This window comes from Camelina sativa, chromosome 4, assembly GCF_000633955.1.
Source record: "Camelina sativa cultivar DH55 chromosome 4, Cs, whole genome shotgun sequence".
In the NCBI taxonomy this organism is placed as follows: domain Eukaryota; kingdom Viridiplantae; phylum Streptophyta; class Magnoliopsida; order Brassicales; family Brassicaceae; genus Camelina; species Camelina sativa.
Window position 1 is genome coordinate 16,884,026 of NC_025688.1, and position 11,649 is coordinate 16,895,674.

General features: G+C 41.2%; 1 protein-coding gene across 1 annotated transcript; it reads left to right on the forward strand.

The window, feature by feature from the left end:
* Positions 1,656-3,356, forward strand: LOC104780836 (F-box/LRR-repeat protein 16-like). The gene has a single exon (XM_010505375.2). The coding sequence runs from the start codon at positions 1,656-1,658 to the stop codon at positions 3,222-3,224; it is 1,569 nt and encodes a 522-aa protein (XP_010503677.1). The 3' UTR covers positions 3,225-3,356.

Sequence of the window (11,649 nt, forward strand, 5' to 3'; positions counted from 1 at the left end):
ATTAGAAACTGGTTTCAGAACATATAAATAGATCGACTGAAATCAAAATCGAACGATCATGAAAATTAATCAAGTTTATGAAAATAGTGAATATATCATTATTATTAATAAGAGTAAATAACACAAATGTGATATTAAAAAATTGTATTAAACTCTCATAAGTATAATTATACAAGTTGAAAAAAAAAGTATAATTATACAAGTTACATTTGTTTATATGGAGAAAGATATATAATTTAACATAAACATGTATCAGATACCAATACTACATTATGATTTATGATGGAGAAAAACTTGATTTCCTAGTAGAGAAAAAGACTTGCAAAGAAAACACAACGATTTTTTTTTTTATTACTCACTAGTGATCCTAAAGGTTTTCTAGGCCCAAAGATTAATCTACTGGGATCGGGGGAAACCATGTTAAATTTCGAACTCCGTGGCCAATGCTAGTCGAACCCAGGTGGCGGGACAAAACACAATGATTTCATGTCTTACCTTTTATTTAGAAATTTGATTTGATCTCCTCTTGAATTGTAGATCTCAAACAATTCTGTGTTATAGATTCATATATATTTTTACTCTTTTTTTGGGGGTTGAGTTTTGTATATATAATGTGAGTCGTGAGATGTAGTCATTTTATAAAATTCTTTCAAAGGCATATTACTGTATTATATCAACCTCATGCTTTTTAATATTTATTTTACTTTCGATGGCCCAAGAATCTAAGCGAGATGTGGAGAGAGGGATTCAAGTTCTCAACCTAGTCTAAAGTGTATTCCAGCAAAACCCACCCAACTTCCAAAAACTTTTCACAAATGGTCTTACCATAAATACCATATCTTTCTCTTTTCTTCTCCATTTTAAGAAATTTAATCCCATAATAAATTATTCATGTTTGCTCTTCTAGTTTTTAATAATGTAGTATTGCATCAGAAACCTAAAACGAAACTCTTGGAACTAGAGGATAGAGGGAACTTAGAAGAAAAAAGCAAATAAACGATGGTTTTGTATCAAATTGTATCATAATTGGGCTTTTTTGGCCCAGTAGTACATATAATGCAAGAGCCTTAATGCTATCTTTTGGAATACTAAACTACTTTCACAAGAATAATATTACAGATCAAACTATAACAAAAACTTTTTCGTCTTACAAAATCAGAATCACTGTTGGGTGTTTTACTGTTTTCGCAATAATACATAAACAAAAGAGATATATAGAGTTTCGAAAACTTAAAATTGATCGTGGATCGCTAGAGTAGTGATGTTAGGACTATTTGTTTGATAGTTTCTGAAAATTGCGATCAGCAACCGCGGTTAAACGTTGTACATTTCCGAGTAGCAACTACTATCATCAAGCAACAAGTCGCAACAGTAATCAACCAAAACAATGGAATAGCTAACATTTCAGCTATTCAATTTAAATTCAGGCTATAGAATACACAATAAGCTAATTGTGTCGTTGATCACAAAGGCCCAACGGGCCAAACGTGCGAGGGCCTCAAAAGGAGAGTTGTTGACAGACACACGTACAAAAACTTGAAAAGAGGAAAATTAAAATAAAATCTCACGAGTCGTCGTGACTCGTGTAACTCGCGACTCAACGCAAACCTTACCCTCTCTCTACAGCTCTACTCAACCACACAAAGTTAAAAATAATGGGACAAGCTCCGTCGTCTCCGGCGGAACCAAGCGTACGCGATCATACTAGTCTGTTTCTCAGGTCACCACCGGAGTTTCTCGACTGCGAATCGATGGGTTTCGAAGATGGAGATTACGATCTCACGGCAGATCTACCGGACGATTGCCTCGCTCATATCTTTCAATTTCTCAGCGCCGGAGATCGGAAACGAAGCTCTCTCGTATGTAAACGGTGGTTATTCGTCGACGGTCAGAATCGTCACAGGTTATCACTCGACGCTAAAGCCGAGATCCTCCCTTTCTTGCCTTGTATGTTCGATCGGTTCGATTCCGTGACGAAGCTCGCTCTTCGTTGTGATCGGAGGTCTTTTAGCTTGAGCGATGAAGCTTTGGTTATGATCTCGGTTCGTTGCTCGAATCTGACTCGAGTCAAGCTTCGTGGTTGTCGCGAGATTACGGATCTAGGTATGGAATCGTTCGCTAGAAACTGTAAAAACTTGAGGAAGCTATCGTGTGGCTCTTGTAATTTCGGTGCCAGGGGATTAAACGCGATGCTTGAGCATTGTAAGGTTCTTGAGGAGTTATCTGTGAAGAGGATTAGGGGAATTCATGAATTAGCTGAACCTATTAAGCTGAGTTTGTCTTCTTCGCTTAGATCGATTTGTTTGAAGGAGCTTGTTAATGGTCAGGTGTTTGAATCTTTGGTTGCTACAAGAACGTTGAAAAAACTTAGAATCTTTCGTTGTTTAGGTAATTGGGATAGAGTTCTTGAAATGAACGGAGATGGGAATAGTTCTTTAACTGAGATTCATCTGGAGAGGCTTCAAGTGAGTGATGTTGGACTCTCTGCTATATCTAAATGTTCGAATTTAGAGACTTTGCATATAGTGAAAACTCCTGAATGCTCGGATTTAGGATTAGCTAGTGTTGTCGAGAGATGTAAGTTACTGAGAAAGCTTCACGTTGATGGTTGGAGGACTAACAGAATCGGTGATGGTGGTCTGATGGCTGTAGCTAAACACTGCTTGAATTTGCAAGAACTTGTGCTTATCGGTGTTAATGCGACTCACACGAGCTTGTCAGCCATTGCTTCGAACTGTAAGAAGCTTGAACGGTTAGCTCTTTGTGGGAGTGGTACGATTGGGGACACGGAGATTGGTTGCATCGCGGAGAAATGTGTGGCGTTGAGGAAGTTCTGTATCAAGGGATGTCTTATTTCAGATGTCGGGATCAAGGCGCTGGCTTTAGGCTGTCCTAAGCTGGTGAAACTGAAGGTGAAGAAATGTAAATTGGTTACAAGTGAAGTCAGGGAATGGCTGCGTGAACGGAGTATATTGGTGGTGAGTATGGATGGTGATGAAACCAATGACACGGGCATGGTGGATGGTGGTGATCAGGGAATTCTTCAGACTGTTGTTGAGGATCCGCTGCTGGTGGCTGATGGTAATGGCGGTGTGGAGGTTGCAGGTGTTAGTAGGTTAGGGTTAGCTATCTTGAAGACAAAGTTAGGGTTACTTGCAGGAAGGAACTTGGTGGCTAGCACGTTTAGGAGATGGTCTCAAGGTGAAGCTACTAGTTCCATTTGATTGCACCTCTTTTTATTACAAGATTTGTGCATTCAGAACAAAAAAAAACTTCTGTAATATTATGTCTTTGTTTCTGTATTTAATTTTCACAATTCATTTTCAAGATTTCATGGCTTAAGGTTATTACTATTATTTTGTCCCCACTTAGTAATTCATATGTAATCATGAAATAGACTGATACTATGTGACAGCCTAAGTATGTAGATTGACAAGTTAGATGTTAATGCAAATATTAACATCTAAAACAAGGGTCTCGCAAATCAAAACAAATACCTAACTTATTTTCCTCTTATTGATACAGAACAAATACCTACTTCTGTATTATTTATTGTTTCATTATTCGAACTTCACAATTTAATTTAAAGTCAAGGAAAACACACTTAACTATATTTTTCTTGAAAAATGTTATTTTCTTTTCCTACACACAACTGCTATAATGTACGTTTCTTATCGTGAAACTAAAAAGCAATATGAAACATTATTTTTTCATATTTAATGTACATAACCAAATGGTTGACCAACCAAACTACAAGTTCATTTTCTTTGCTTTTAACTTTTTTTTTCTTTTGACATGGCAGTATAACTAAATGACAATTCTAGAAAAAGAAAATGTTATTATTAGTAAATACTTAATATCCCCTATTCAAGATTCTCTGATAATTGGTTATTTTCTTATAAAATGTAACATTATTATCTATATATACCCCAAGAAAACATATACACTTTGTGGTAATTGATCTTTTTTTTTTTTTTTTGCCTACAAAAATTAGCTTAAACGAGCCAATTAGACGGAAAATTGTTCACATAGGTAATTGGAAGCGACTCCACTCTAACTCTACGCGCCAGATTATCCGCTCTACCATTTTGTGATCTGGAAATCTGAACAACAGAGAATGAAAGGAATTCATCCTTATCTTCTTCAATCGCGTCCAGATATGTCTTGAAAGCAGGCCACTCGGAAGGCGAATAAACCATCTTCACCAAATCAGAACAGTCTGTGAGAAAAACTACTTTCTCATTATCCGCACCAATTATACATCTCATTGCCCAGATTAGGGCTTCCACTTCTGCATGGAGAGGTGACAAACTACGGCGGGAATTAGATGCACCCATAGCGAGAGATTCTCCCTACGGAGAAATGCAATACCATCCTCTACCCATAAACTGGTCAGTCACCTTCCAAGATCCATCTACAAAGCATCGATGACTAGACCCATAACCGTGAACCGCGTCACAAGTCTGAGCCATAGGATAGGGGTCGAGAGTCACTCTGAGGGAAAGATCCTAGGGGTTCTTCCTGAGCTGAGGACCAAAGCTTTGATTCCTCATCCGCTATCCGTAAGATTACTACCGGATTGGAGTCCAAATTGCTAAATAATTTATCATTGCGAGCCTTCCACATATACCATAAAATCCACTGAAACACTTCTATCGAAGGAATGTCCTGAAACCTCCAAAATAATGAGTCCATATTATCATAGACAGAGTTCGAGGGAAAGCAACCCGAAGATGTCGGGAAGTGGGACAAACCCCAAACCTGCCGAGTTGGAGGACATAAGAAGAGAGCATGGTTGATTGTCTCCTCCGCCCCTCCACAAATCGCACATTCCATGTCACAACTTAGTCCACGACATCGTAGATTAGCTGTTGTCGCCATACAACCCGTAATAGCTTGCCACAAAAAGTGTCTGAGCTTCGGTGGACACCGAATCTGCCAGACAAATGCCTGTAGAGGAATAATAGTAGGGCCGAAAATAGGGGAATCACTCTCCGGTTTCTGGCGCAAAGCTTGATATCCTGATTTAACAGTATAAACACCGGTTTTTGTCAAATGCCAACCCAAGCTATCCGGAGTAGTAAGATTGCGAAGGGGTAAAGCAGATATAAGGGCTACATCCTCCGGCTCGAAAAAAGCCGAAAGCAACGCCAAGTTCCAGGAATGTGAAGTCCTGTCAATGAAAGTTTCAACTCTAAGCATTGGATCGATTGGCGATCCTGAACGCAATGCTGGTCTCAGGGATTGAGCAGGAATCCATGGGTCAGACCATATTGAAATGGAAGCCCCAGATCCGACCCGTTTAATGAGTCTTTTGTTCACCAGAGAGCGAGCAGAAATCATACTTCGCCATCCATAAGATGTAGAATAAGATTTAATTGGATCCAATGGATCAAAATGCCTATAATATCGTCCTTTGAAAACCTTTGCAAATAAAGAATTTGGGACAGAAATCAACCGCCATAGTTGCTTACCAGCAATGCGGTATTAAAATCATCCAGACACCTAAAGCCCAAGCCTCCCTCCCTTTTATCAACACACAACCTGTCCCAAGCGATCCAATGTAAAACCCGTGTTTCCCCTGAAGAACTCCANCGCCAAGTTCCAGGAATGTGAAGTCCTGTCAATGAAAGTTTCAACTCTAAGCATTGGATCGATTGGCGATCCTGAACGCAATGCTGGTCTCAGGGATTGAGCAGGAATCCATGGGTCAGACCATATTGAAATGGAAGCCCCAGATCCGACCCGTTTAATGAGTCTTTTGTTCACCAGAGAGCGAGCAGAAATCATACTTCGCCATCCATAAGATGGAGAATAAGATTTAATTGGATCCAATGGATCAGAATGCCTATAATATCGTCCATTGAAAACCTTTGCAAATAAAGAATCTGGGACATAAATCAACCGCCATAGTTGCTTAGCCAGCAATGCGGTATTAAAATCATCCAGACACCTAAAGCCCAAGCCTCCCTCCCTTTTATCAACACACAACCTGTCCCAAGCGATCCAATGTAAAACCCGTGTTTCCCCTGAAGAACTCCACCAGAAGTTGGAGATTGCACTAGTAAGTTTCCGTGTAACTGTTTTCGGGATTCGAAAACAGGACATAACAAAGGTAGGAACAGCGGTCGCAACCGATTTGATCATGACCTCTTTCCCTCCCCGAGACAGTAACCTAGCCGGCCATCCACCAGCTCGTTTTTGCAACCGATCTTGGACAAAGGAAAATATTTTGGTTTTCGACCCACCAAGACTTTCCGGGATTCCCAAGTATGAGCTCATACCACCCAAAGTGGTAATACCCAAAATGCCTTTTAAATCCTCACGTACATCCGCATCTACTGTATGTCCAAATTGAACCAAAGATTTCTGAAAGTTTATCCGCTGTCCAGAAATCCGTTCATATTGTCTGAGAATCCCCAAAATAACTTCACACTGCTCCTTCGTAGCCCGACAGAAAAACAGACTGTCATCTGCAAACAATAAATGAGAGATCGCCGAACAAGCAGTGGAGACCTTAATACCCGCAATAAGTTTAGACCTTTCCGCTTTTCGTAGATTTGCAATAAGGACCTCAGTACAAAGGATAAAAAGATAAGGTGACAAGGGGTCTCCCTGACGGAGCCCTCTAGATGGAATTATGGATCCCTGTGATTGACCATTTAATAGGACACTATATTCAACTGATGTCGCGCACCACATGATCCAAGAAAACCATTTGTCACAAAAGCCAAATTTCCACAATAAATGTTCAACAAAAGTCCATTCTACCCGATCATAAGCCTTGCTCATATCTGTTTTGATGGCCATGAACTTACCCTTGCATGAAGGGTTGGTGCGAAGTCCGTGAAACATCTCCTGAGCAATCAAAATATTATCCGAGATCAAACGTACTTCTACAAACGCCGATTGTGTCTCAGAAATCAATGCTGGCAAAAACTTACGCAGTCTCTGGCATAAGATCTTCGAAATAATCTTGTACCCAACGTTACATAAACTAATTGGGCACCATTCAGACATCCGAGTTGGTTTATCCACTTTTGAAATAAGACAAATATTTGTCCTATTTAGGCGTTTGTCAAAGCTATCATCCTGAAAGAAGGAATCTACTGAAAGCTTTAGATCAACCTTAACCGTGTCCAAAGCACGCTGATAAAAAAGGGCCGATATACCGTCCGGTCCAAGAGCTTTATCAGGATGCATCATAAATAGAGCCTCTTTGATTTCCTGTTCTGTGACTGGTTGAGTCAGTGTCTCATTAATCTCACCCGTGATAGACGTGCTTATTTCTCCCAACGATTCCTCAATATCTGAGGGATCTGTGGATGTGAAAACCTCTTGAAAATAAGAAACTGCAATATCCTGCACCTGAGTCTCCTCCGTGGTCCAACGCCCGGACTCATCATGCAGCCCGACAATACGATTTTTAGCTCTTCTTAATTTAGTCTGGGCATGAAAGTAACTTGTATTTTGATTCCCGAAACGCATCCACCTACTCCAGCTTTTCTGGTACCAGTAGATCTCTTCATCCCGATAGGCTTCACGCAGCTTCCAATTCAATTCCAAAATAACCTCCACAGAAACAGAGCCATCCGCCTGGGCAGTTGCTAAGTGAGATTTTAAGTCCTCAATCGTTTCCCGGCCAAATGGGGCTTGCGCTTTCTGCCATCGGGAAATTGCTTGGCGACACTTTATTATTTTGTCCATTAAATTCCCAGTTACCCCTGTCTCCCCAGAGGCCCAACCCTCTGATATGGCTCCAAAGAAGCCCTCTTTCTCAATCCATCGTCGGTCAAACCAAAAAACGCTCCTCCCTCGCCGGACTTTATCCTCTAGAGAAGCTAAAACTGGTTTATGGTCCGAGACTATCATCGGTAAATACTCTGTAAACGCATCCCTAAATAAGTCATGGAGAATCTCATTGGCTAGAGCTCTGTCAAGACGACAACAAATTGGCTTCTTATCCCGCCAACCACGCCAAGACAAGCTATCTCCAACCGCAAGAAACTCTAGTAATCCACAATGCCGAATCATTGTGTTAAAACTCACAAAAGAAGATGCATGACGGAGCTTTCCGCCTCGCTTTTCGTGGTTTCCTTTTAACTAATTAAAATCACCTATAAGAAACCAAGGGGAATCTCGAGATAAGCCAATCCGTGTTAACCGTTCCCACACAATATCTCGGTTAGTTGGAACCGGGTCACCATAAATAAAGGTAAAATAAATAACATGACTTTTATAAGTAAGTTCCAGATCAATCAAGCGATTTGACTCAAATAAAATAGGAACATCATAAATATTATTATAAAATAAGGCCAAACCGCCACTACATCTGATAGGATCAACTGTTTTTAAATTTGAAAAACCAAAATGACCAACAAAAGGCTTTAAGACAGATAAAGGTTGCCTAGTTTCAGATAAAAATAAAAAATCAGGTCTATGCTTCCCCCACAAATCCCTGAGATACCCAATAGTTGCTTTATTCCCGAGCTCTTGACAATTCCAACTTAAAATCTTCATTTATCCATGGTTGATTTGGGTGGCTTTGCTCCACCAGTTGGGCCATTCTCCTGTTCCTGGTTCCTCGGGTTTGCTCCTTCCCCAGCTACTTTAGGGACAGGGCGTTTCCTTGGTGTTGTACGCAAGTACACACTCAACTTCCTGGAAGCAGCGCCATTGAGAGCCAAAGGAGGCTTCACCTTGTTGGCCTTCTCCACTTGTGGAGCCACAACATGAGTTGTACCTGTGTCGATTTTCGTATCATGGGACCATTCCCTGAATCCGCTGCCTCTCCCCCAATATTCGCAATGACCATGGCGGGATCCAAAGGAGGCTCTTCCACCGAATCATCCATGTATCCATCAGCCTGCTGCTCTGGATCACCAACTGTTTTGTCCTCAACCTCTGTCTCGGCCTCCTCCATCAGCGGATCAGTGCTCTCCTCCGAAATTTTCCCTGCTGCTATCGAGTCATGCGGAGCCATTATCAGACCTATCGCATTTGCCGGTACCAGAGTTTCACCATGGGTCACTTCGGTTGAAGCAGATTGCATAGCATCGGAGTCAGTGAACTGTGAAGCCAAACCAGCACCCGGAACTGATGACCCTGCATCTACCAAAGTCGCTTCTTTTTCCATACTAGAGTATCAATCTGACTCTGGTTCCTCGAAGAGGGGTCTCCAAACCCGCTTCAATGGTGGAACCCCGAAAGTTGCAGTCTGGACCGCCAGTATCTCAACCTGATCCGGGATTTGTCCCTGTTCCAACTCCTCCACTGGAGCTACACCAAAGGGCGGTGCAACGGTCGTGGTAGGTCTAGCCCTGTGGCGGTGATCATTAAACTGCACAGAGTTGTTGGACCGGCGGGGTTTAGATGAAGGTTCACCCGTTTCCCTTGAAGACTGATGCTTTGCCCCTCCATCCTGTTTTCCTTTAGGTGGAAGCTAACTGGGCTGAGATGATCCTCGACTCTCCACCTCCACCTTTTCCCTTATTCCTGTCATTCATGACAGCTCCTTTGTAACTCTGTAGCGGACGAACTGAAACATCCTCCACTAGATCATGCAAAGCCGGAGTAATCTTGTTGGTAGCCCACAATGGGCAATGATCCACATCGTGACATAGGCTGGAGCACTTCTGACAACAGCCATGAAGACGCTCATAACGAAGGTTGACAATGGTCTCTTCCCCGTTATAAAACTCGATCTCCGTATCAAAGCACAAGGGCTTAAAACCATTTACTGTTACTTTCACTCTCCCGCCATCAATATCCACCGTCTCCACCCGACCAAGCTCTGAACTAATGCTGCGGAAGGTTGGTTTAGCCCAGAACTGAAATGGGACATCAAAAACCCTGACCCAAAAGGTTAAGTCCGAAGGGTAGGCATGATCCACTGTTGGACTCCAATGCACCATGGACACCATCCAGCCATCGAAATGAAATGGACCCATCTGTAGTACCTCCAAGATATCCTCTTCATTGTCAAAATCAAACTGAAACTTCCCAAGCCCTAAGTCAGCTCCCACAACTCTTCCTTCCACATGCCAAAACTTGGGAAGCATGATCAGCAGAGATTTCATATCTTGCACCCTGGGATTCATACAACGACCCACCATTGTTTTTGAGTATCCCGCTATCAAAGCGTAGTTATCAAAATATGGGATTTTGATTCTGCGCTTAGGAGCCATACCCTCATCATTCTTGTTCTCCACATTCTTCCCCAGTAAAGCACTCTGAGACATGATGAAACTCACCACCCAGACTCGAACACACCAACCAGACAAGGAAAGAGAACTCTCGGAAAATATAGCCATGAAACCGAGAACTGAAACAAGAAAATAGAGAAAGTTGTGATGAGTACTAATGGCTACAACACGGTCCTTTATATAGTCCCAAACATTCCAAGTAAAATAAGCTATTAATCCTACCGATTTGAAACATAAATGGCAAATGATAGCCACTTGATATGCCAGCACCAGAATAATATCCAAAATCCCCCTTGCGTTAGTATCTTCCAATCGTATCCTCTGTTTGTTTTCGAAGCAGAAAAGACTAACGAAATTCTTGTGATACACCGGAATCAAAAGAGAATCCGATATCATCATTAATCCTGTCAAATAAAAGGAGCGAACCCTTGATATTCTCCCTTGCAAATCAATCCTCAATTTGGTTCGAATTGAGTTCAAAAATCTTACCCAAATCCAGCCTCCGCCATCACCGTTAATAGCAGATCGGGCAGACCAGATAGATCGCAAGGAATGAGAGATTTGGAATATCTCAATCACGAGGCCCATTAAAGCCGATCGAATCCCTCGACCCGAATCCACTTATCCCAAGAGAACCAAATAACCGAATTAACACCATATGATTTCACAATTCTGACCCAAATCAAGCCTCCGCCATCGCCGTTAATAGTAGATCTGGCAGACCAAACAGATCGCATGGAGTGAGAGATTTGGAATATCTCAATCACGAGGCTCACTAAAGTCGATCGAATCCCTCGATCCCGAATCCGCTTATCCAAAGCGATCCAAAATACCAAATTAACACCATAGTTCCAAACGAAGATTAAATCGTCTCCACTAAAACTATTGGTTCGTATCCTTACATGCCAAAAGAGACAAGATAGAGAAGACGAATCAGATATCCCGAGGACCGCACGAACCCGAAACCAATCCGACGCGATTACACTGGAGAATATTCAAAAATCTAAATTCGCCGTCGCCTCCATCATATTTTTTCCAGTCGTTTTCTTCTTTTCAATATCGAGTAATCATCATTCATATTTGTTTTGTGGTAATTGATCTCTTAACATTAATAATAATGATTCTTTTCCCCGTCAAAGGGTTCTGTTTTCAAGTTTTCACTGATAATCAAACACATTTACACTCTTAATTAATTTACATACACCTCAGCGAAGTCAAACAATGAACAGTTTAGTTTCGCAACCATGCACTAACGCTATAAATATCGACATCATCACTTGAAGTTCATACATAAACTAGAAACACAAGCAATTTGATACACTTACTCAAGAGAGATCTTCAAAACTCACTTATAGGTATTTACGTAATTATTTTTAAAACCATTTTAATTTTTTTGTTCTGAAATAATTATATTTATTTGATCTTGATATCCTCCAATTATATA

Bases quoted from the DNA above. Each gene is read 5' to 3' on its own strand.
- LOC104780836 (XM_010505375.2), top strand. From the start codon at position 1,656: ATGGGACAAGCTCCGTCGTCTCCGGCGGAACCAAGCGTACGCGATCAT.